At 44.1% G+C, this 25,115-nt stretch overlaps 1 protein-coding gene across 4 annotated transcripts in view; it reads left to right on the top strand.

Annotated features, from left to right (window-relative positions):
• LOC130187654 (pleckstrin homology domain-containing family G member 1) overlaps positions 1-24,837 on the top strand; it is a 63,629-nt gene extending 38,792 nt beyond the window's left edge. For 3 of the 4 annotated variants that reach the window (XM_056405444.1, XM_056405446.1, XM_056405445.1), the window contains exons 2-17: positions 1,364-1,929; positions 7,479-7,579; positions 9,299-9,368; positions 13,988-14,034; positions 15,900-16,050; positions 16,447-16,578; positions 17,318-17,500; positions 17,612-17,707; positions 18,080-18,166; positions 18,610-18,643; positions 18,810-18,902; positions 18,999-19,060; positions 19,154-19,345; positions 19,458-19,577; positions 19,676-21,530; positions 21,646-24,837. In XM_056405444.1, the coding sequence (XP_056261419.1) occupies positions 1,364-1,929; positions 7,479-7,579; positions 9,299-9,368; positions 13,988-14,034; positions 15,900-16,050; positions 16,447-16,578; positions 17,318-17,500; positions 17,612-17,707; positions 18,080-18,166; positions 18,610-18,643; positions 18,810-18,902; positions 18,999-19,060; positions 19,154-19,345; positions 19,458-19,577; positions 19,676-21,530; positions 21,646-22,655 (4,799 nt within the window). In that variant the 3' untranslated portion in view covers positions 22,656-24,837. Of the gene's footprint in view, positions 1-224; positions 292-1,363; positions 1,930-7,478; positions 7,580-9,298; positions 9,369-13,987; positions 14,035-15,899; positions 16,051-16,446; positions 16,579-17,317; positions 17,501-17,611; positions 17,708-18,079; positions 18,167-18,609; positions 18,644-18,809; positions 18,903-18,998; positions 19,061-19,153; positions 19,346-19,457; positions 19,578-19,675; positions 21,531-21,645 lie in introns of those variants that run through there. The other variant, XM_056405447.1, reaches the window with a different exon arrangement.
• Positions 24,838-25,115: the final 278 nt, after the last annotated feature.

Genomic DNA, 25,115 nt, shown 5'->3' with positions numbered 1-25,115 from the left:
AGCTCAAACTCTGTCTCTGCTTTGCTGGAAAAATTATTAACCACTCACACATAAATTAGAAATTAGAAGTTTCTGTTTCTTATATTTGTGTGTGTGTGCGTGTGCTTTCTCTCACACAGTGTGGTGGTTATTGCCGACTCCATGTATATGAAGCATTTGGGGGGAACTGAGGACAAATATGTCCGAGCCAGTGGTCCTCATATGGCGGGTGGTCAGTCAGACTGTGGTCGGCAGGAATGTCAGGAATTGCGTTGCTGAACAGATGGACTGTAAGAATATGAAAGTGGTATTGTAAGTGTTAGAAGTTACATACAGTGACTCTTTTTAATGCTTAGTTTGAAAAAGAGGAAATACACAGTCAGTGCCTGTTCAAATGTGTGAATTTAATTTGAATTTTAACGGCTCCGTGTGCGACTTTCTAGCCTCAATAAATCATTTCAACACTTGACACACATATGTACTTAATTTTGTATCTTGTATACTGATAGTTGTTATGGCACCTATTGCTTATCTGTCCATCCTAGAAGAGGGATCCCTCCTTTGTTGGTCTGTCTGTGGTTTCGCCCGTTTGACTTCCAGTTAAAGCTTTTGTTTCACTGATCTGAATAATTTAAGGGCAGAGGACATCACCTGTTGTGAGGATTGATCTCAGAGACGGAGCTTGATATTTTGGACTATATTAATGAAACTGAACTGTTTTGGCTTGTCTTGTTCATGCAGATTGCGTTATGCTGTGAAGGTAGATAGAAATAGGAGAGTGAAAGGGGAAGTGGAAACCGTTCTTGATCGTTTCTTGCAACGGTTGATGAAAAGATGAGAGGCCCAAATTATGTAGCAACATAATTGTTACAAACAGCAACAGCATGTATTGTATACTTAGCTTTTAATATAGAAACACTAGGACAACAATGCCAATAGTCTAGACTGTGGTCTTATTTGATTGCAGTAATTATACCAAGGCATCATGATTAATATGACAACGATATATAGACAGAGACATTGTTTAGGCTGCTTTGTTTAGACCAGCAATAGTAGTTTGGCTTGACAACACATTGGTGTGGCAGTTTATACCCATGTGCATCTGGATAGTACATCTGTATGTTTTCAAGGTAAAAATATAAATTAGCAAAAAGGTACTAGCTAGAGGACACTCCTAGTTTGCATCTGTTTGATTGGCCAATATGGTGCCCTCTTCCTTTTTTGCAGGACTGTGTATTGTTGTCAGTCTGAAACAACCTTAGAAATCCAACAGGAACTAGAACTTCAAACTGAAGGAAACAGTAATCGAAATCAAACATTACCGACATATTCGGACCAAGTCTGGTTAACAACAATCTCTGTCTTTCTCTCGTTTTCTCTCCAGACGATTATAACTACCTGCCTGATGCATTGCCTCCTCTTCCTGAAGTCCCGGACTCCGGCTCTGTCCTGAGCTCCGTTGACATCCCGGCCCGCTGCCTCCGCAACCCTGCCTTCCGCCACGCCTCCTCGCGCTACTGCTCCGCCCTCAGCATGGACTCCTCTCCAGACAGCGCCGAAAGGCCGATCAGCTACAGCTCCACCTCGTCGTCCGCCTCCTCCCGGGACAGTCACTGCTCACTGGGCAGCCGCTCCACCCTCGTCCCTGCCCCTCACTGTAACCCGGTGACCTCAGACCGGGACTCTGGGGCAATTCGGTTGGAGCTGGTCCCGGCCCGGCAGCTGGGATGTGGGGAGGAAGAGGACAGAAATGATAGAGGGATGGACACAGGGAGGGGGCAAGGGAGACAGGGCAGTGAACAGACTCCAACAGAACATTCAGAGCCTGAGCTGAGTCCAGAGGGAAGTGAGCGGACGGGTCAGGGACCCAGGACATATGTTGACCGAGTGGTGCAGGAGATACTGGACACAGAGAGAACATATGTCCAAGACCTGCGAAGCATTGTAGAGGTAAGGGACAAAAAACCCATAATGGTGATTGAACACAACCTGCAGAAGAAATTAGAAGCAGAAGGATCCTACATGTGGGAGGGACATTAAAGGTATATTAGCACATCTGGCAGAACATCAAATTTTCAGGAAGGTCTTGAACAAATTTGTGGTTGTGCAGGTTATATCAGCTCCAAATGTGACTTCTCAGCTTTCACGCAAGACTGTTAATCAGTGGTTCCCAAACTTTCTGGCTCCTTACAACAAAGCAGCCTCTCTTCACTGGTTGCATAGATCCAAACAAAAGGTTTTTTCCTTTGTTTTTCTCATTTTATCTGAATGATTTTCAGAGACCTGAGACAAACTCAAAAAATGGAGTTGAAAAGTCTGAAATGTGTTTTTCTTTTGCTCTAAACCCCTAAGACTTCTTGTAACCCCCAGGTTTGGAACCACTGTTTGAAATTTCTAAACATCAATCAAACCATTCGGGGGTCCCATCTTTCTCAGGCAAAAAGTGACTGAAGTTTCCCAGCTTGACCCAGTTCAGCTCCGAGCAGCGGTGGGACGTCATAAATGCGTTTCAGTCCAGCGGCCTCATGACCTTGCTCTTTTCACGAGGAACATGGGGCTTTAATTCACAAGATAACACACACCCTTTTGGCCTTTATGGTTTTGCTCACACACGTGACGCACCCAGCTCGTTGCCTGCAAGGTACCTTCAATATAGTAAGGTCACCTGCGTTTGCAGGCGGGGTTTGGCCGAGTTACACGATACCGGTGCCTTTTGTGCTGCAGGCACAGGCGCACATTCAAAACTTTTTAAAGCACACACACATACTGTATGCACACACACTCAGACAAATACACTCTTTTTGTGAGGTTGGCTTTGAACTGCGAGGATACACATTGCCTCCAGTCAGTGCTTTAGTGGCTTTGTTAAAGATTGGGCGTAGTGGTTTGAATCAAAGGTTGCTCTCCTTTCTCTCTTCCTCTTCTTTGTTGCTCCGTTCAGCTCTTTTTGGTTCTCTGTCAAACTTAACATTTATATAGTCTGTGCTAGAATGTGCAACACACATGCGATGTGTGTTTCGCATTTGAGTCCTGCAGCTGAATTTGAAATTTTTGTATGGAAATTGTTGTGGTTTTTGCATGTGTGCATGAACATGTTTGCATGTGTTGGACCTCTGCCCACAATTTCCCATATCTCCCTCCTTAAACAGTGTTTCCTTCCCTACTCTAGGCTATTGGCTCATGAGCCACCGTGTTTGTGTGTGTGTGTGTGTTTTGGTATGTGTATGTGTCTATTATTTAGGGTTAAAAAGGTTCAGTTAAGTGGAATGGCTGTTGTCAAAAAGAAAAAGCAGGAAACTCATATTCCCAAGAGGCAGGATAAGTAGAGGGAGTGAGGTTTAGGTTTTGTGGTTTTGGCCTGTCACCCCTGATCGATGTCCCTCCCTCTCCTGCTCCTCCTTCCTTTCCTCCCTCCTTCAGGAGGTGAGGAAAAGGGGGAGAGAGAGAGAAAGAGGAAGGTAGGAAGAGGGATTTAGCTCTGAGATAACAGTGTCCAAAGTAGGTTAGGAAAACACTGAACAGAGCTTAGGAGATGTACTTAATAACCCTCTCCTCTGCAGATCACCATCCTGCCATTAGTGAATCAGACCACCCAGCCCTGGGCGACCTCAATTAGACGACAGGACAGCTAATTCTTCACCAGCACTTTGGAGAAGGCGCATGCATTTAGCCTTTCTTCACCCATTTTGATGACAGTTCCAATGGGTGCACGGAGGATGGATTGCACTGATCCTATCTGTATGAATAGAGCTTTTAACATGACAGTTCACCTACAGAGAATAGAAAAGTACTGGACAGCACAAACGCAGCGTCAACATCTATTACCAGCACTGTCCTGCAGCCCTGGTTTCACTAATCCCTTTTGCCCGTGCTGCTTCCTGCAGTGGAAGTGGGGTGTGGCAGCCTTAACACAAATATTTACCCAGACTCTCCTGGGCTCACCTGTGTTTCATCTGTCAGCAGCAGCGTTGTGGTCTGCATACGCTCATACCCTGTCAGCTCGTGTGTGAACTGTACGTGTTGAGAGTATTGAACAGTTCATTTGGTCCAATTAAGGAATGCAGTTCTTCAGTGGCCCTGAAAGCTCTGCAACCTGAGAAAACAAAAGACGAGCAAATAAAGAAATCATCTTCACCCATTTGACAACACGTGCACATTTGGAGAAAAAAAAGGTGAAGTGCTGCAAACACAGAAAAGAAATGCTACAAGTCTCACAGAAATCAATAGAAAAACGAATGACAAAGTTTCCAGGAGACAGGAACGCTGCGTTCTGCACAGTTTTCTCATTGTGTTTCTTTCTAAACGCGCATGTGTTGTCAAATAGGTGAAGATGTTTTCCTCGTTTGCGTGTGTCGGATTTCTGTGCGTGAACATTTTTTGTTAGTTCTGCGTGATAGCTCCTCCCTGGCTCGATCGGTGCGTGTAATGAGGCTGATTCGCCATCCACGAACAGCCTCAGAGGCCAAAGCTCTGATCTTTTTTTTCTCTCTCTCTCTCTCCCTCCTCTTCCTCTCCTCTGCCCCCTTTTTTCCCTCCCCCTACTCTGAGACATGGAAGGCTCTGCCAGGCCATTTGAAGTTGACCAGGAATTTGGAAGTAAACTGGGAACATCATTTGGCCTGCAGAAAAGTTCAAAGTAATGAGATCTGAACGTTTGCACTCGGCATTGTCTTGAGGAGTGACTTCCTACTGCGAATGAGGGATGTGTTTGGTGTGTAGGAAAGGAGTGTGTACTTGAGGAGGTTAATAGTTAACACGAGGAAAGTATCAAGTTTGTACATGTTATGTCTGATACTTAGTGAAGGAGTGTACCTTAAGGTGTGTGTGTGCGTGCGTGTGTGTGTTTGTGTGCGTGTGTGTGTGCGTGTGTGTGGATCCTGAGTGCTGCCCATTGTTGAGATCAGTCAGGCTTTGGCTGAGTGTGCTGAGTGACTGGGTCAGGCCAGGTCAGATCTGTGACCCGTGGCTAATAAAGCATCACCTTACACATTACCTACGATAGTCAACAAAATCTAAACATGACCTCCTGACGTGATCCCTGACATAACCATCAACATGCCCGTGGGCGAGTCTTATTCACGTTTTCTGTTACTTAAATCCTCAAAACTAAAATCTTGGCCTAAAGCTCTTCACACCCTAAACACCCAGGATGGCTGATGTTTGAATCAACCCTCCACTCCTTGTTTCAGCTGAGATCATTTTTACCTCTCTCCCTTTTTTTTAATATCCCTCCCTTTGCCTAACCAAACACAGTTTAATGGGCTCCTGCTCAGCCTCAGCTAGTATAATGATAATAATAGCTAAATACATAAAACATTAACACAGAAGAGAAAACCGCAGCAGCAGACTGGAAATTAGGCAAACAGACTAAACGGGATGAGCAGGGAAGTGTTGAGTGTGCTGAAATGATCAGAGGGTGTGTGTTTGTGCATGTTGAGGGCAGCCTGGTACTTTTCTCAGAGGTGTAAGTGCCTGCCCTGCCCAGTTACAGACTGTGGTCTGGTTTTGAAAACTGTTACTGTGCTCCCACCAGGATACTTCCACCAATCCCATACCTCCCTCCGGGTTGAAGTTTTACATACAGCTGCATTAACGGTTGAGATCGTTTAGCGTGTGTTTGCGCATTAGTGTGTCACGTGTTCTTCATGCGTAATCGTGTTTTGGTTTGGCAACTTTTTAGGTGCCTACGGGAACAGATACTATCAGTGCCTTACCCGTCTGTAAGTGAGACGGAGGAGCAAGAGACGCTCCGTGGGAAGGGGCAGACAGACAGACACAGAGACTCTACTGATTCATTTATGTTTTCTGATTAAGGTTCAGATTTTTATTGACTCAAAGCTGTGATTACAAGATATGGAGTGCAAAAAAAAAAAAAAAGCAACCAAAAGTACTCCCAGCGTGCAGCAGTAGATGTAAAAGCAGCGTAGTTTAACTGCTTTACAGTCCGTAGTGCAACACAGTATTGAACATGATCAGTATGCTGTCTGCACAGAGGGAAGTAAGGCACTGTTCGGATCTGTTATTCACATCTGTCTCAGGTGATCCGACACCTCCGAGTACAGGTGTGAAAGCACCCAAGACGCACTGAGATCCGATCACTCGGACCACATTCGGAGCTGGTCTGGGCCACATGTGGTCACATTCTTTTAGCAGTTTGAACACAAATGCGCCTTGGGCCACATTGCAGGACCACCTACTCTGCCACAGTCTAATTAGTCCCAAGACAGTTTGGTAATGAATGGAATATATTTAACTTTTTCAAATGGCTGAAACCTTTTTTCATTGTAGAGTGTAATGAGATGCATATTGTGAGGTCTGATCATAAGCGGTCACTGGAGACGCATGTGGATGATCATCTGAGACATATGTTAATGCCAGGTCTGAGCAGGACCTAAGAAACAAAAAGTTAGAACACTCAATGCCTCTGCCACTCGCTTCTGGCCTGTCTCTCTCTCTCTCTCTCTCTCTCTCTCTCTCTCTCTCTCTCTCTCTCTCTCTCTCTCTCTCTCTCTCTCTCTCTCTCTCTCTCTCTCTCTCTCTCTCTCTCTCTCTCTCTCTCTCTCTCTCTCTCTCTCTCTCTCTCTCTCTCTCTCTCTCTCTCTCTCTCGCTCTCCACCTCTCACTTTCTATCTGCAGGGAAAGAGTGAGAGCTGTGGCTGGTGTTTAATCACACCGAGTCGTAACAGCACTCCTCGCTAATGGCAGCGATGGAGGCAGTGATAAGAAGCTTGGAGTTAAATCTGCCTGACTAGACTTAAACCTGTTTTTCAGCAAGGACCCATGTTAAACCTGGGTTTCCCAGCATCAGTCTGGCTGTGGTGGGACGTTATCCTCTAATCAGGATGTTTACACAAAACAATGAAACAAAGTGCATTAACACACTGTAAATGGGCGGTGTTTATCTATGTTGTGACAGGCTGAGGCATTTAGTTTCTTTTGCAGTTTCACTATACAACTTAAAATTAAGAACTAGAATGATATGCACTGAGAGTGTTTTAATTTGTGTTCATATTCCTTTTGAAAAGCTTACTTCTGTACATAGCTGGCTAATGAGACCCAAGCAACAGAGAGCTGGCGTGGGGGCCTTGGCGAATAATGAGTCAAATAACATTTTTCATGCACACCCTCCCCTTTATATAATCAACATTTTGTGCACAGGACTAATGCTCTATTGCTGTTTGAAGCTTAGCTATGTGTGGACACTTGCATAGTGAGTCTTTCTCACAAAGCTCTCTGGTCAAAGTGGTGCAAATTGGAGTCGAGTGCCCAAGGGAATAGGGAGCTTTAAAAGTGACCGAGGTGAAGGCTGTGGGAGTCACAGTGTGAGTAGACTGTAAAACTGTGTGTGTGTGTGCGTGCGTGTGTGTGTGTGCGCGTGTGCTTGCCAAGGCTGGTGCCAATCAAAATGCCAAGTATATGTACTGTAGCTCTAACATGACTGCTTTCTTTCTTGTTTTCTTTCTCTCTGTCTTTCTCTCTCTCTCTCTCTCTCTACACAGGACTACTTGGAGTGTATCAGTAACCAGTCTCGACTGTCTCTGAGCTCCGAAGATAAAGGTTCTCTCTTCGGCAACATCCAGGACATCTACCACTTCAACAGGTGCAACATAAACACAGAACAGTACACTTGTGACTACAGACTCAGGCTGGAGCCGGACCTCAGACTTGACTTGGACTGCTGTGAGACCTGATGTACTTGAGACCTAAGCTAAAAAGCTAAAGACATTGTTTTGACCTAGTAAAATCCTGGAACAACAGAAAATTAATAAGACAGAGACGAGCAGGTGTTAAATAGTTTCAAATCTTGAATACTTAATCGCCTCTTTGCTTCAATTCACACCCAGCCAGACTGTTGTCTGCTGTCATACCAGTGGCGGCCTTACACTACTGAATATGACATATTTGCCAAATATTGCGTCAAAACTTCAAAATAAATGTCAGGCTCTTTCTTTCAACCACTTGGTTCTTCCATGTCATGTCAACACATTTATTGTAGCAGTTAAGAATATTTGAATAAATAAATTGCTCATAGCTTATAGCCTGAGACATGCTGCTTTGTCCCCTAGTAGAATAAGTTTAGGTGAGCAAGGAAAATCAATCCCTATGATATTCTTGATTTAATAAATCCCCAGTAAAGGGTCTAGTTTTATTCTATTCCAAAACATATGTATGATTCCTCAGTTTTACACCTGTATACTGTGTCTTTACATCCTGTGTGGTCTCTCTGGTGTAAAGTGGGTTATATGAATTAAACTGAGCTGTTACAGCTTGTTATGTCTATTGTTAGTCTTTAAACAGTGAGTCCCATGCCCAGTCATTAAAAGTGGTAACCAGATCCTTTTCCCACTTTTCCCAATTTAAATCCAGTAAATTAAAGGTGAAATACCTGTGAGGTTTCTGTTGGAACTTAAAACTTGACTTAGACTTAGTCAACTGACCTGAGACACAACTTGGACTTGTCCCAGAAGGTCTAAAAACAGCTCTGACGAATACACTGACAGACTCTCGTCTCTGTCAGGCTCAACAAACAATGTCCAGCTGATAGTGAAACTGGGCTGAGGCACCTGTTGATTTCTGGGGAGGGCATTGTTGTGGGAGTCAGGTGTGTGTGTGTGTGTGTGTGTGTGTGTGTGTCTTTGTGAGTGTGTAGATTCAATCACCGTCTGCATATTTGTCCCCTCCGGCACCGCTCTAAAATCTGTGTGTAGGTGTGTGTGCGTGTATGTGTGTGTATGTGTATGTGTGTGTGCGCTGTATCCAGACGAGATGGCTAGTTGAGAATCAGCCATGGTGGTCTGGACACACAAACATGCACACTCTTTCTCTCACCCATTCATTTCTCAGCTGCTACACACACACACACACACACACACACACACACACACACACACACACACACACACAAACCGGCCAGTAAAAGGAAGCATAAAAGCAGTTTAAAGTGGTCACAATGACCTCATGCTTCAACCATGAAACAATAACTTCAACAGTGGCCGTTTTTTTTTTTTTCCACAGTGTGTACTTACACATACATACACACCTACAAACAGGAGCACCCTGTTTGAATTCATGGAAGTTTCTCATTTGTTCAGAGCTGAGTGCCCCAAGACCTAATTTCTGTACCCAGGGTGACTCTTACTCCTGAAATTCTCTGCAATTGTTGTGAGCAATGAATGGTGGGAGAGCGGTTTATGTTCCTGTGTCAAAGGAGGAAGAGAAAACAAAACACATTAAAAAAAAAAGTCGTAGAGTGCATGTTTTGACATCAAATTTTTTGACATCAAATTCTGATTTCTCTGACATGATGTGTTCAATTCAGGGACCTTCTTCATGATCTTGAGAAGTGTAACGCAGACCCCGTGGCCATTGCAGAGTGCTTCGTATCCAAGGTAAAAATGTCCGCCTCCTCCACCCCTCCATCCCTCTGTCTCTAGAGACACAAAGTACATTTGCTCCAGTAGACTTTTAAGTAGTAGTAGCAGTAGTTGAGTATTTACCTTTATCTATTTTACCTTACTTTATATTCCCACTTCACTACTTTCAGAGGGAAATATTGTACTTTTTACTAGAATACATAGAATACAAAGCACTGTTAAAGGTCCCCTTACAAAAGAAGCAGTGTCTGGTTGTGGCTCCTTGTCGTGACTCATTTTTCTGAGTTGTTTGCAGTTCCACCTAAAGGACATTTCCCCTCTAAACTTCTCACATGGTTTCACTCTTTTAAGCCCAACAGGAAAATAATTCAACATTTCACAAAATGTGCCATTACCATTAGAAATATAATAATATGCATTGTAATAATATGTCCTCTACCACTGTCTGTCTCTCTGTCTACATGCAAACTCCTTCTCTTGCTTGTTGAAACCCGTCCAAACAGCTGGTTCAGACACACACACACACACACACACACACACACACGCGTGCATACATACGTACATACATACTCACAGATGCACAGGGGAGAAATGAGAAACAGGCAATTTGTGATGATAAGAGATAAGTTCCCCAAATTCAAATGCAGACTCTGCATAAAGTCAATGAGGTTTATTGAGGCTAGCAGCATTATTTTGGTGGTTGGAATGTCAGCGTTAAGTGCAAGAGGAGGGCAGAGAGGAAGGACAACTCCAGAGGAATTTTAAGGACCGTCCAAATATGTAATCACCTTGTTTTACTGCAGGGGGGATAATAGCAGTACTTCATCAGTAAAAAGTGGACTCAGCAACTCTGCTCAAAGTATCACTGGTCCCTGTGTCTGAGTGTTTTAGCTTTTCCCTTATCCTCACCCACCCACCCGAGCCCCATAAAATCATTGCATGATTATGTCCCATGATAATGCACTGCATTCCAGCACTTCCTCTAAAACACTTTACATTCCCTCCCTACCCGACTGCAATTACACCCAATACCACAGAGCAACTGTCTGACCGTGTATTAAAAAAAAAAAAAACAAGTCGCCTTCAGCGTCAGAGACTCACTAAATACAGCAGCCGTTGTTGTGACAGACAAGTTTTATGGCAGCCCACAGCACCACTCCGCATAATTAACTGAGATCCATAAACGAGCCAGGGTGCTGACTGATTACTGTTACAGTTAGCAAAAAAAAAATTCCCAACAGGAAACGCCAGTCACATGTCACGTAAAAAAGAAGCTGTTTGGTGTTGATGTGATCGCAGACAACGTCATAGACTCGTTACTTGACCTTGATATATATAGTCGTGTGCTAGGTCTGCAGACAGACCACTGTCACCACTGTCCTTCATGTCCCCATTACAATTTAGACATCGCAATGAGAGCTGTGTGTGTGTGTGTGTGTGTGTGTGTGTGTGTGTGTGTGTGTGTGTGTGTGTGTGTGTGTGTGTGTGTGTGTGTGTGTGTGTGTGTGTGTGTGTGTGTGTGTGTGTGTGTGTGTGTGTGTGTGTGTGTGTGTGTGTGTGTGTGTGTGTGTGTGTGTGTGTGTGTGTGTGTGTTTCTGTGGCCTCATGATTTCACATGAAGACCTCTGGTGAAAGGGTTGTAACCAGAATAGTAATCAGACTTCTTTGTACTGCTGGAGGTTGGTCACTGTTGCTAAGACGGAAAAAACCACAAAACCTCTCTTTCTCTACCTACACACACAAACACACACACACACCGCTCATAGTTAACACTTTTCTAGTCGGAGCAGTCAAGAATCACCACCCAGCACAGTGTTTGAGGAAGAGACGTGTCTTGTTGTAAATCTCTGGCTCTCTCTCAGATAATTGGCTATCTATCCTCATGTTCCTCTCTGTTCGACTAAATCCTCACTGTGCTATGTGTTGAGTAAGCTTTTACAAGGTTTTATGGGTTGCTACATGCTGACTGAGAGAGTACAAATGCTCCCAGTGATTTATCAGGTTCAGTGCTTACCTGATGACTCACTGTGACCAGTCCAGTCTCGATAAATCTGTACAACAACAAAACCTGCTGCCTCATTACTTTGTCATTCAAACGATATGATTGGATGCCAGTGCAATTTGACCTCTTATGTAGTGATTAGTGGCCATAGCTCAAAAAAAAGTAGAGATCTTTCCTTATAATTTGTATCTTGATACTCTAGAGAAGGATATTTTTCATTTTCGTCATGTATAGGAGCCAGAGTGCAGTTCAAAACTCTCACATGCAGCATTTATTATATGATGATTATATGATTTAACGTAGCTTGTATATATTTCTAAACGGGAGGTATAATATAGATGGGAGTTATTTCAGGGTCTACTGGTTTCACTGGTTAGGTTCAAAGAGTGCGTGCATGTCGGTGTGTGCACTCGTCCATGCGCTGCACAAATTTGTGTTCCATAGAGGCATCTGTGTATTTTGTGGTCTTGTGTTCGTAGTGCAGAGGGATATTAGAGAGTGTGTATTAGGAGTGTGTGTCGGTGTGTGTCATCAGAAATCGATGGTGGCACATCTGGTTGCGTTTAGGCCTGGTCTGCGGCGGCAGACTGCTGGAGACGAGAAGGAGAGCTCTGCTCTTCAATTTAGGACAGTTCCCACGGAGCAGCACCTCAGGCAAACAGATCAGGAGAGCTTGTCTGTGTGCATGTGTATGTGTGTGTGTGTCTGTACAGTATATTTTGGTGGGATACACTGTGTTCGTGTAGGTAGGTTGAATTGTTTACAGCTTGAATAGGAATCTATATTTACCTACAGCAAGAAACATAACACACACAGACACACACATCCAGTCTATGCATACTGTAAATCTACTTTTAATCACATGTTGGGAAACGTGTGTGAATGTCCACATTGCTCTGTACGTGTGTGTGTGTGTGTGTGGTGTGTGTGTGTGTGTGTGTGTGTGTGTATATGTGTGTGTGTGTATATGTGTGTGTATGTATATCATGAACCAGGACAGACCTCTGTCATCTGCCCAGTGTGTTTATGATGTCGCTTCCTGATAGCTGTCCGCATCCTGTGACCCCCAAGTGTTTATGGACACAAATAGAGTTCAATTAGACTTTCACGTTATGCAACAGCAAGGGGTTCATCTTGAGGCCTCCAAGAGAGCGAGATGTGAGGGAGAGATGAAGAGGAAAGCTTTCAAGACAGAGGAGGGATGAAAGGTTATGAAAGAGAAGAGAATCAAGAATTTCCATAAAAGATCGATGAAGCGAAGACGTGCAAAATGTGTTACATAAACAGAAATCGGGAGAAAGGGTGGATGATATAGGGATGGAGAGAGAGAGAGAGAGAGAGAGCTTCATTCCAGCTTTGATAAGTCATGCTGTGTCTGATGTCTTTGATGTTCAGAAAGGCATGCAAGGTGGGAAAAGTCTCAATTAAAGGGGCGGCAATGAAGAATGAGGGGATATTTAATCCAAGCGCTCAGGGCTGTTGGGATCAACGGGGACTTAAAGGCCAGGATGGCAGACTAATCATAAGCTACAATGTTGACTCTCAATTAGTAGCAGTGCACGGAGGAGAGAGGATGCCTTGTCTGTGTGCTCACAGTGCGCAGAGCAGTAAACATGAAATAACCGGCCAGCCATCAAAACTGCACCGAACCACCAGTGGTTTTGTATGCTTTAGCCCATTTACTACAAGGCACATGTACTTAGTATTGCAAGTAGTCATTTGACATATTGAAATATTTTCTCTTCCACTGGATTCAGATCAGTCATTTTCGTGTGATATAAAAATGTATTAGAAGACTCTTGAAGCTTGCTTTTAGTCGTGTAATCCATCTCTGTGACCATCAAGTTAAAATTTTGTCAAAGAGCCATTTTTCTTATGAGGAAATGGAGGAGACTTTGAAATCAATTTGCAAATAAGCCGCATTACAAGGAAACAGTAGTGTAACTGATGAAACCTCATGGTCACTGTGACTGTTGAGAGTCAGCTACATTTTTACACCATACTGACATGGATGGGAATCAGTGGCTGGCTGAATTGGGAGGAAAGTACATCCCACTGTCTCTGTAGCTTTTTAGCATGAATTTGAAAAGTATCAGAAAGTAGGCCTACATGATTTTCAATTAAAGGGCTAAAACTTGTAAACACACTAGTATGGGCCTTTAATTAGTGTTAGTATAATTATGTAGAGCAAAACCCACCAAAAATCTAAGCAAAGTACTGTCAGAGATGCATCCTTATGTCTTTTCCCCAATTCAGTTTAATTCAGTAAGGTCACAAAAACTTTATGTACGTCAGCTCACAAAGGTGGTTTTTAGTAAAACGTTGGTGTGCTCACACGCTAAACTAAGATAGTGAACGCTGTGTTACTATTGAGCTCAAAGCACCTCTATGTCCAAACACAGGCTCACAGATCCACTAGCATGGCTGTTAACTACTTGTCTTGTAACAATAAAATATTAATGTTAGGGTGTCCATTTCTCACTACACACCTACATGTACCCACTAACACACACAAACGCCAACAAACATTATGTGACATCTTGTATTTTTTTTTTCTTCTCTCAACTCTTCAGTTACTCCTGTTTCCTGCTACTTAAACACATGAATTAATGTGACCCCTGTGTTTTTACAGAGTGAAGAATTCCACATTTATACCCAGTACTGCACCAACTACCCACGGTAAGACAGCAGAGTGTGTGTGTTTATGCTGAGACTGTGCTTATTCAGCGCAACCGTCTACTGTACAATACCCGTCTTCTCGTTGTCATTGTTATCCCATCCTGATCTCACCTCCGCACGCCGTCTTCCCAGCGTCTCACATAGCTCCATTGTGCAGGTCGCTCAATGAATTATCTTTCCCCTCCCTGACATGCTGACACGCTCTATAGCAACCACCTCAGCAGGAGTCAAAGTGTCTACTGGCTGTTGTGCCTCAGGGTCTCTCTATCTCCCTCCCTCTCGTCCCCTTTTTTTCGCAGCCTATTGACAGAGTTACAACTCGCACACTGACAGATGGGGTATTAGAGATGTCACCTTATCATACCCAACGCTGTTAATGTTTTATTCTGCTTTGTGCAAGTGTGGTCCTATGGGACACCTGTGTGGATAGCTTGGGAGGAATAATGTGGTGTTTTTTTTTTGTGTGTCAGTTTGTCCATTGTGTGTGTGATTAAATAGGCTGAAACGTGAGGCTATTCTTCATGCCAAGATATACTGCACCTACCAAACACACCTTCTCCTCTGGCTGCCATTTTTCTCCCACAGTGTATGATAAGAAAGGCACGTGGGGAAGAAACAATTTGCAAGCGAATGATGACTAACTGAATGCTGATTGTGTGCACGCATGGTGTGTGTGTGTGTGTGTGTGTGTGTGTGTGTGTGTGTGTGTGTGTGTGTGTGTGTGTGTGTGTGTGTTCATGCGCGCGTGTGTATGTGTGTGTAAAGGGGTTATTGTCAGCTGTTTGAGATAGACCTTCTCCCACATCCACACCACAGCTGGTGACCCCAACCAAGGTCACACACGACAGACATATACACACACAAGGGAGACACTTGCACACAAACACATACACATACACACACACACACACACACACACACACACACACACACGCACACGCACAGAGGCTGCAGATGTATCATGGTCATGCTGAGCTCTAAGGTCGGGTTTCCTCCGGAACAATGTGAGGCCTGTGTGGAGCTGCACTGGAATTTAGACATGCAGACATGCACATGCATGCGCGCACACAAAGACACAGAAGAAAGAGACAAGTTTTGGGCAACCCACAACTGTCTTTCTCTGTCTTTTTCCACTCTGCATGTGTACGCACACACTCACACACAGCCTCCGTTTGTCAGTGAAAAAGGCTCTTTCTTCCCCAGTAGGTCAAAACTAGCTCGACTGACTTGTAAATTTGGGTCTTACAAGGTTGTGAAGTGCATATGTACCAAATATTAATTGATGCTGCCTCAGAAAATTATGAAAGCATGAAGCATCTATCATGCAGTTAGATTGACATCTGAGGCTGAAACAGGTCATTGCACTGAACAATAATGGACATGTGCACAGGAAAGTGCACAGGTGCTGGACCTTGAAGACTGATACATATATGCAACTGAAAAGTCTGCACTCTGTGACTTAAAATATTATCTTATGCATTATTTGCATACATTTGCTGAATAGATAGAATACAAATATTAAAAAGAAAAAATAATTGAATTGAATTAATTTTTTTTGCCTGAGCTGAAAAATGGATGGATATCTTCAGAACATCTTTCTGTCCCTTTCAATTATTTCAGATGTAGGAACATTCACCCAGTTGCCAGTTTAATATTGCAGGACTCTTATATTAGTTTTAGCTAAGTGTTCCTGATATACTGGCAGCAGAGTGTGTTTGATATTCCCTTCTGTCCAACTCGGTTGTAAACGTCCGTTGTAGAATTGTCTGTCAGGACATACATCAAAAGTCTAATTTCTCATCGCTGTCAAATTGCGGTTTACTACACATCCCTGACGTCTTATTCACTGTGTTTTGTCTCCACAGGTCGGTGGCTGTGCTAACAGAGTGCATGAGGAACAAGGCGTTGGCCAAGTTTTTCCGCGAGCGCCAGGAATCTCTGAGACACTCCTTGCCCCTGGGCTCCTACCTGCTCAAGCCAGTGCAGAGGATCCTCAAGTACCACCTACTACTGCATGTATGTCTGTCTGTCTCTTGTCTCTCACTGTCTCACTGAAAACACAGCGCAGGCACCCACTTGTCACAGTCAGCACACACTAATGTTTTTATCCATATCAATGCAAATGGATGTGTACAGTTCAATAAGAGCCTTTTGGACTCAGCTTCCAGCTCAGCTCCTTTGGAGAGGCCAAATGTTTAGACATATGGTGCTCAGTATGTATGTTCCTGTATAAGTGCTTGTATCAGGGTGCATGCATGATGTACATAAAAACACACATGGGTGTACGAACATTAAGTGGTCACCCATTTGCTGGTGTCTTCATGAACATGACATGTGTGAGCGTATGTGCAAGTGCTAACTCCCAGCGGTGTATGTATGTGTGTGTGTATGTGTGTGTGCGTGCGTGTGCAGGAGATAGCCAACCACATGGAGAAGGACACAGAGACCTTCGAGGTTGTGCAGGAAGCCATAGACACCATGCAGAGAGTGGCCTGGCACATCAACGACATGAAGAGGAAACATGAGCACGCTGTTAGGTTGCAGGTACGACCAACACACACACACACACACACACACACACACACACACACACGCATGCACACAGAAAATAAAAATTCAAGTCCATTTAGGACTGATAACAGTGTCCCGCTCACACACTCGCCATGTCTCTTATTATTCCTATCACAAAAGCAGACACGGCAGTTTCGAGCCTCTCATGGAGCCAATTCTTTTATTGTTGTGTGGAACAGTTATGTGAGCTCTAGGTTTGAATCAGCCAAGACTCTGATCCGCCCCTACGTCTTACGCAAGTCACTGCGTTTTCCACTGGGCTAATGATGGCCTTGCATAAGGAGGACACATAAAAGGGGAGCTTGTTTCTTTTATCAGCTGGGAGCCAGGATGGTCAGATGAATGCAGGAATGTGTGTGGAAGCGTTTACTCTCAGTGCCTGAACAGAGGATTGGCTCGATTATACATTTTCAGCTTTTATTGTTTTTTCCTCATCATAATAATTTTTTGTTTTTACTTTTCCTTAACCTTTCCGTTTTTACTGTCTCAAGTCTGTTGCTCCCTTCCTCCAGTAGCACAACACACGGCATCAAATCACTTAAGCTTCCTTTTTATGTGCTGTAGGTCAAATATTTATTTTTATGATGCAAAATGGTTTCAAAATCTCCAATTTTTTATTGCTATTGTGAAATCCTTTTTCCTGTTCATGTTAAAATAAACACAATTATTTAACTCCCCTCCATCTCCTATCTCTTTTCTGTGCTGACTGCAGGAAATCCAGAGCCAGCTGACCAACTGGAAAGGCCCTGATCTGATTGGCTACGGAGAGTTGGTTCTTGAAGGAACGTTTCGTCTGCAGCGAGCCAAGAACGAGAGAACCCTGTTCCTGTTTGACAAGCTCCTGCTGATTACCAAGAAACGAGAAGAAACCTACACGTACAAGGCTCACATCCTGGTCAGTCGTGCCGCTCGAACCGCTACCCGTCCCCAAAGAGACACTAAGCATACAAATGTTTCTGCTCAGCGACAGTCATCTTTAACATGACGTCTTACCTGTCTGTTTCAGTGCTGTAACCTGATGCTGGTGGAAGTTATTCCTAAAGAGCCACTGAGTTTCAGTGTGTTTCACTACAAGAATCCCAAACTGCAGCACACAGTCCAGGTATAGCAACACTGCATAATGAAGCACATGTCATAACAAAAGCGAAACACATTGTGGATGCAATTACATGTTTTAAACTGTAGCCAGCATTGTGCAAGAGTGCAGTCAGAAAGTGTGACGATTATTTTGCAGGTGTCTGATTGTTTTGTAGAACATCCAGGCTCACCTCACTGCGTTGCTCAGACATGTTGAGTGTTTAGAGGCTAATGGAGGCCATTGTTGTTACCTAACCACTGTGGACAAGCACTGAAAAAGATAATGTGTGTGATGTAAGAGAGCCGTGTTCAGATTTTTTGAAGGGGCTCATCCCAACCCTCTCAGCTGCCTTTCAAAGTGCATGTCTGATATCATCTTCTCTGTGATGCCTCCTAGGCCAAGTCACAGCAAGACAAGCGCATGTGGATCTTACACCTGAAGAGACTGATACTTGAAAACCATCCTGCCAAAATCCCCGCCAAGGTAAGAGCACCTCGTCTCCTGACGCCTCCCTCTCTGTCCACTAATGGTGTAAACACAGACTTTGAGTGGGATGTGTTGAAAATGTCACTCCCTCTCGCCTCCTTCCTTTTTTTCCCCCCATCTTCTCCATCTTTTCTAACCCCTGCTTTTTCTCTTAACTTTCCTTTCATGCGCTCTGATTTTTTGTCATTCATTTATTCTCATTCAAACACAATCTCTTTTCTGTCTGTTCTTCTGCCTTTGGACATGTGCAAGTGGAAACTGATGATTTCTCTCCAGTGGTGAAGGTCACTGAGAAAGTTCACTGTTATTACATAAAGGGGCTGCTTGTTAAGTGAAACTGTTGAGTTGTGTCTGTGGTGTGTCGCCACCTAGTGTCCGACCTAATGTCCATCCATGATCTAACCTGTTGAACTTACCCTCGTTTTATTGTTCACTTCTAGGCCAAGCAAGCCATTTTGGAAATGGATGCAATGCGTAAGTGAATTCACACGAAAATAGAAAATTGATAGATATAATGTATTAATTAATTTTCTACTATATTTTTAATGTTGTGTTCTTTTTTCATAGGTTTAATCATATTTAATGTATTTTAATCATGTAATGTAATTGTCGTGTGACATCTTTTCGTTGATTTCTCCAGATCATCCTGGGTTTCATTACCGCCCTGATGGTGACAAGAAGGATTCCCCTCAAACCAAGGAAGGCCCAACTCCTCGAAGAGGACGCAGGAAAGGTGAGAAATGTCAAATTTGCTGATTTAAAGAAATTACTCACTTTGCGTGTCCGAACTGTAAGAGTTCATCATATATTTATTTGTTTGTCTTCCCAGAACCTCTTTCCAAGTTACTGAAGAACGCCAAGCAGAATGCAGCAAACACAGACGGCGAAAAGGTGAGCAATAACCAGAGGTGATGCACGAGAATAAATACACTCACACTGACAGAAATGATCTAACCAAACTCTGGAAACTGTCCTCCTCTGCAGCGAACAAGTCTGGGTGCCACGCTGCTCTCTCCGGTGTCCCAGCTGGCTCTGGGCACAATCGGTCGGAGCCGCAGCCTCATCAACCAATCGCAAGAATCCCTGGACCCCGGCGATCACTTTGACCACAGTGACAGAGAGGAAGGAGAGGAGCCACATCAGCAGGACGCTGACGATGAGGATGACAGCGGTCTGGTGAGTTTAAAGCTGCCCAATGAGTGATAATCATTACATATGCACGCCATACAATTCTACCTTCAACCCCAGTCCCTCAGACATGATGTTAATGCTGAAACTCTGCGTTCAGGGAGGTGGAAAGAGGCTGCGAGTCCCTGGTAAAAGCAGTAGGAAGAGGCTGAACCCTCAGGCATCTGTTGATAGTATAGAACAGTGGAAAACCTTCAACATGAGCCCTTCAGACCTTCAGGTATTAATCACAAATACACCATGGTAATTTAATCTACTTCTATCTTGATGATTTTGGACCAGATGTAAAACAATTTATTTCTTTTGTCTTCCATTCAGAGAGCGAGAGAATCCCTGGTGAGGGAAGGTAGTCACCACCCACCACTCCTCAGGACACCTAATGTGACAGAGGAACCTCCAGACTCTCCTATTCCCTCTGTAATAGTCACAGAAAGTGACCATTCAGTGAGGAACATCTGGGCAGACCATCGGGCTCGTAGGGCCATGTTCCCCACCCGCCAGAGAACCATGCAGCCCGACGATGAGGATGAGGACATCTACCAGATGTTTGTTCCCACAGAGCCCGGTGGACCAGAGCCAGAGGTGCCCTCGGAGAGGTCAGAAGCCACGTCCTCGCCCAGGACAGCTCGTCCCTGCAGCTGGCACGTTGAACAGGTGCCCGCAGTGCAAATTGACCCCCCACCAGATGGGAGCAGAGTCCTGCGGAGGGCGAGCAGTGCAGGGGAGAAGGTTACAGAGGCTCTCCAGAGCCCTGACGACGACCAGGCCGGTCACAGCAACCTGGGGGTGATCCACACTGAATCATCCAGCAATGACATATCGGGCTCATCCTCAGCCGAGCAGCTGACGATAGACGATATTGAAAATGTATATGACAACATCAGCTATGAGGACCTAAAGAGCATGGGCCTCATCAGGAGAGACCTGGAGGAAAGCCAGTCACGGAAAGAGACATCCACTGATGCAAAGGGTTCCCAGGGCAAGGCAGCAAGGGTACTAAATGAGGTGTCAAGGGTCACAGAGCCTATGATCGAACCAGACAGTTCCTCTGAGAGCAACCGGTCCTCCACACAAGAGGGGAGGCAGTTTGGGACATGTGAGCTCAAAATAGTGGAGGAGAACATCTACGACACCATCTGTTTCAGGGAACCACCATCAACTGAGCTTAAAGGAATGAATGACGGCAATAAACTCAAACAAGAGAGGGGCAGTCTGCTGGCCTCTGAACAGGACCTGACTGGAAGTCTTGGAGGGTTTGTATCTGAGGAGAGCCTCCACTTTGGAGATGATGAAGGACCTGGCACCTCCCATCCCGTTCCATGTTCCTCTGAGCCAGATTATTCCTCGTCATCAGCTTCCGAGACGTTCTCCCAGCGCTCACAGAAAGGGGACAAGATGTCCGAGCAGGTCGACGAGATCTGGAACGACTTAGAAAACTACATCAAAAACAATGAAAAGAAAGCTGATCGACTTCCTGCTGCCTTCCCTGTTAGTGCCAGTGAGTCGCCTAATAAGTCCTCGGCAGTCAGAAACAGCCCTAAAAAGAGCCCCTCTGTAACTAGTCCCCAAGCGGCCAGCCCTCCAACTAAGAGTCCCCCAGCACATCAGCCTAAACCCCCACCCATCACATCCACACCATCATTCACCATTCCAGTCATCAACCTCCCTGATCTTCAAAGTGAAAGCACCACTGAAGAAGATCCCCACAGCCCTGCTCCCACTTCACACCCCATTCCCGCGACCCCAGAGCCCCAACCAGGTACAGTGAAAAGCATCCGTAACAGACTGGCTCGCCTCAGCAGCGGCAGCTTCCGCCTAGAGGACGATGACCTGGTGGAACTTCCTCAACGAAACACCCCTCAGAAAGATATTCCCCTCAAAGACCTTCATAGTTTGTTTCCAGGGGAGCTGGCAGGTCTGGACTCCCCCCTGGCCGCCTCCTCTCTCCTGCTCGGTGAGTCTGTGGACTTCCCCCTGGAACTGATGGACAAAACAAAGAGCAGGGTGTTCCTGATGGCACGGCAGTACAGCCAGAAGATCAAGAAAGCCAACCAGCTGCTGCGCATGAGGAGCATGGACCCCGGAGACTCTTGTAGTCGGGCCAGAGCGGATAGGAAACAGAAAGACCTAGCAGCCATCTTAGAGGAGAAGAAACAAGGGGGCGCAGCCATAGGTAACTCAAAACATTTAGCTCTCAGATAGTTTGTAACTCATTGTTTTATTTGGTTTCCCTTCCTGTATTTCTCAGCACTCATACCTTCTTTGCATCCTCTGTGTTCCCTCTTCAGGTGCAAGAATAGCAGAGTACTCGCAGCTCTATGACCAGGTAATGTTTAAGGATCCTCCTGCTGGTCAGACCTCCGCTACCCCACACTACTCCCATCATCCAGGGCTGCCGTCCTCCCCGTCCATGCCTGAGACCTCCCTGGAGGAGGACTGGCTCCACTGCACGTACAGCAACGGAGAGCTGGCCAGCTTTGTCTCCTCAGCCAGCGAGGTGGGGGACGCTCGAGCGTCTTCCACCCCACAGCGCAGACTAACCTCTGCCTGCTCCATCCCTTCCCTCAAGACTTTTCCTTCCTCTCCAACCACCCCACCTTCCCAGAGGTGGAGTTCGTGCATGTCGTCGCCAAACGAGAAAGAGGAGCACGTGTACAGTTCCATTAAGAGACATCCGTCCTTTAACGCACCGTCTTTGCCCTCCACGAAGTCTTCCCCATCCGATCACTGTCAGCCGGTCAGCTCTGTGGGAAGCCAGCAGGAGGAGAAGAACAACCAGTCTGGACTCAAATGTAACAGACCCACTGTGGATCGATCTACAGATAGACTCCATGGCCCTAGTCTGGGCCGGGTTGGCCGGCAGAGTAGCCTCCCAGAGCGGTCTACCCAGGGACAGTCAGACCTCACCTTACACGACGGTCAGCAGGTGGTGGTCTTGAATCGGGCATCTGCACTGAGCATACTCACCGCCACTCAGAACTACCTGGCCAACTTCAAGGACAATGGGGAAGATGACGATGACTATGTCGAGATCCGCTCAGAGGACGAGAGCGAGCAGGAGTCCGACAGATTGGCGCAGAGAAATGGCAGCTCAGCGGTTTTCTCCAATCAGAACCGGGGTCTTGTCCAGTCCCAGAGTCTGCCGTGCAGCCCGGTGCACTCCTGCGACTCGCTGAGGTCTCTGGACCGTGAGAATTTGGAAAAATACCTGTGGAGTGAGCCGCAGCAGAGCCACCCCAACATCGTCCAGTCTCTGAGGGAGAAGTTTCAGTGTCTGAGCTCCAGCAGCTTTGCCTGAATCTACACGACAACTAAAAGCCAAATATATACATTAACATACAGCATATAGAAAAAAAAAAGGGGCACTGCAGCTTTGCATTGAATGCCCTACATAATACAACATCATAGTCCACAAACAAATACAAATATTACACATTATTAAACATAACACACATCTCAACATAGATCAGAAGCAATTTCTTTGATTTCATCCATATTTGTAACAAGTTCTGTGAATACCTTTACTTTCTGTTACATGGCTTCAAAGTAAAACACATGATAGGTTACTATTAATGGTCAAAATGCCACATCAATGCGTGCATGTGAGCTGCCTTAGCACTTCCAGGTTCAAACAGTCCTCTCATGTATGTTTCAAAGAGTAGTGATCTGGTGGGGGAAAGTCAACAAGTAGTGGTCAAAGCAAAAAAAAAAGTTATCAGGTGTTTGTAAAGGCATTCAGTATGACTGAATGGGTTTTAATATACAAAGGAATTCAAACTCTTTTAGCCTTGTAGAGATGGGCGGAGGACTTGTGCCAATAAACTGTTGTACAGATGCAGTAGTTCAGGATATCTGTTTGAGTCTTTTCTGTGCCCAACATCTCAAACCGAAGTACAAGCATCAAAACTTTAGATGACCTTTGGTGGATGTTAACTCTCTGTGTCAGGAATACCTCGTGAATCGTGAGGTCTTTTAATTTACTCTTAAGGTTATTTTAACTGCGTTTTCAACACTAGTTAAACCTGTATAGGAGAAGTGAACCACAGTGGTGGCTAGTGTTTTTAATTGTGCTTACACTATCAAACAGTTCTGAACAAGCAGCTTTACAAATGTGCAGTTCAAACTTGCAGTCGTCACATTTACTACTCAGGCTAGTTTGTCACTTTTAACAGCTTTTTTAGCAATAACTGTAACAAAAAGGATGCAGCTGTAAAGAGAACATGTTGGCTATTACAAGATCCAATAGGTTAAGTATAACTAGACTTAGACCAATAAGTCTATTTGAACTTATTCCATTTCACTCTACCTACCACCTTTGTCATGAATAGGGTATTGTGCTTTAAAATCAAGAGAAGATGCTGATATTTTAGAGAATCTATAAGAAACAGTAGGACTTCATATTTATTTTGAATCTGTGAGCAAATCAGAGATGTTTTTACGTTTAATCGATGGAGTGAAATGTGCATCTCAACAAGTGGATGATGTTTTTTTTTGTTGTTTTTTTTAAATCATACTAAGTTTAACCTTTATTTTCAAGAGGGACCATAAAGAAGAGAATTAAGGGGAGTTAGTTAAAAAACTACAGTACTGTATTTGGTGTATTTTTTTTTTTTCATTCAAATTGATAGTCGACTGTTTGTTTACTTTGTTTACGTTATGGGACACTCCCAACTGTCACACTACTGATTTTACATCCACTCTCACAGAAAGAAAGTCTCAGCAAGAGAGTTGTCAGTCACTTCAATAAGGTTCATACAACAAGATTGTTTTCTCTCACCTTGAAGCACATCCAGTCTTTACCACACACTTGTTGAAATGGCTTAATTTCTTTAAAAAAAAAATTCACCAAATCTGTCCTATTTATTTGAAAGCATCCCTATGTTATTGCCCGTTATTGCCCATTATCACTGTTACTTCAAACCACAGACAGGTTGTAAATGAAAGTAAAATATATTTATTAAAAGATGGTTTTATTCTCATTTAAGAGCACTCACAAAATTTGAATCGGATACTGTGAATATTTTCAGGAATGGCATTTCATTTTCTATCACGCACTGCTTAATTACGTTAAGTTCCAAAATCACTAAAACACGTGAAAAGTTGAAAAGCACAATATCAAGGCCTACTGTTCATATCAGGAAATGTGCATCAAACACAAGTTAGGAATATGAAGTATGTTTTTTTTTTTTTTTGTGGTGTTCTTTTTTGTTTGTTTCGTTTTTGTATATTTTTATCCTCTGTTTCACTGGTGGGGATCATTAGTCTTCATTGACTCTTTTTTGCACTTTTCTGTCTTTTTTACGTTTTATTTGTAAACACTTTGTAAAGATGTACATTTTAGGAAAGTTATTCTTGTATGCCATAGGTATGCTTTATAATGCTTTAATGTTTAAGTTAAATGTACTGTATTTTTTTAACTGCCTAGTTGTCATTGCTCAACAAAACAATGTATTGGAGGAAATAAATTCAGATTAAACTCATCTTTGTGTTTTCATTGAATAAAAATGTCATCACATTGATTATAGTACAGTGCAGCAGTGGATGGCCATTCATCAGTGTAAGTGTTCAACGCTTATGGAGGAACTGAGACATCCAATACAAAGCAGCCTGAAAATAGGATAAGATCTGTGATGATAATCATCATTTTATTAGATAATCATTTACTATCACAACATGCTCAGTGGTTGATAAAAAATAATTAATTCTCTACCCAAGATGTATTTGTTTTTATCATAAGGAGTGAAGCCAGACCAAAGAG

Source organism: Seriola aureovittata, chromosome 19 (assembly GCF_021018895.1).
Source record: "Seriola aureovittata isolate HTS-2021-v1 ecotype China chromosome 19, ASM2101889v1, whole genome shotgun sequence".
In the NCBI taxonomy this organism is placed as follows: domain Eukaryota; kingdom Metazoa; phylum Chordata; class Actinopteri; order Carangiformes; family Carangidae; genus Seriola; species Seriola aureovittata.
This window is presented reverse-complemented; position numbering and strand designations above follow the sequence as displayed.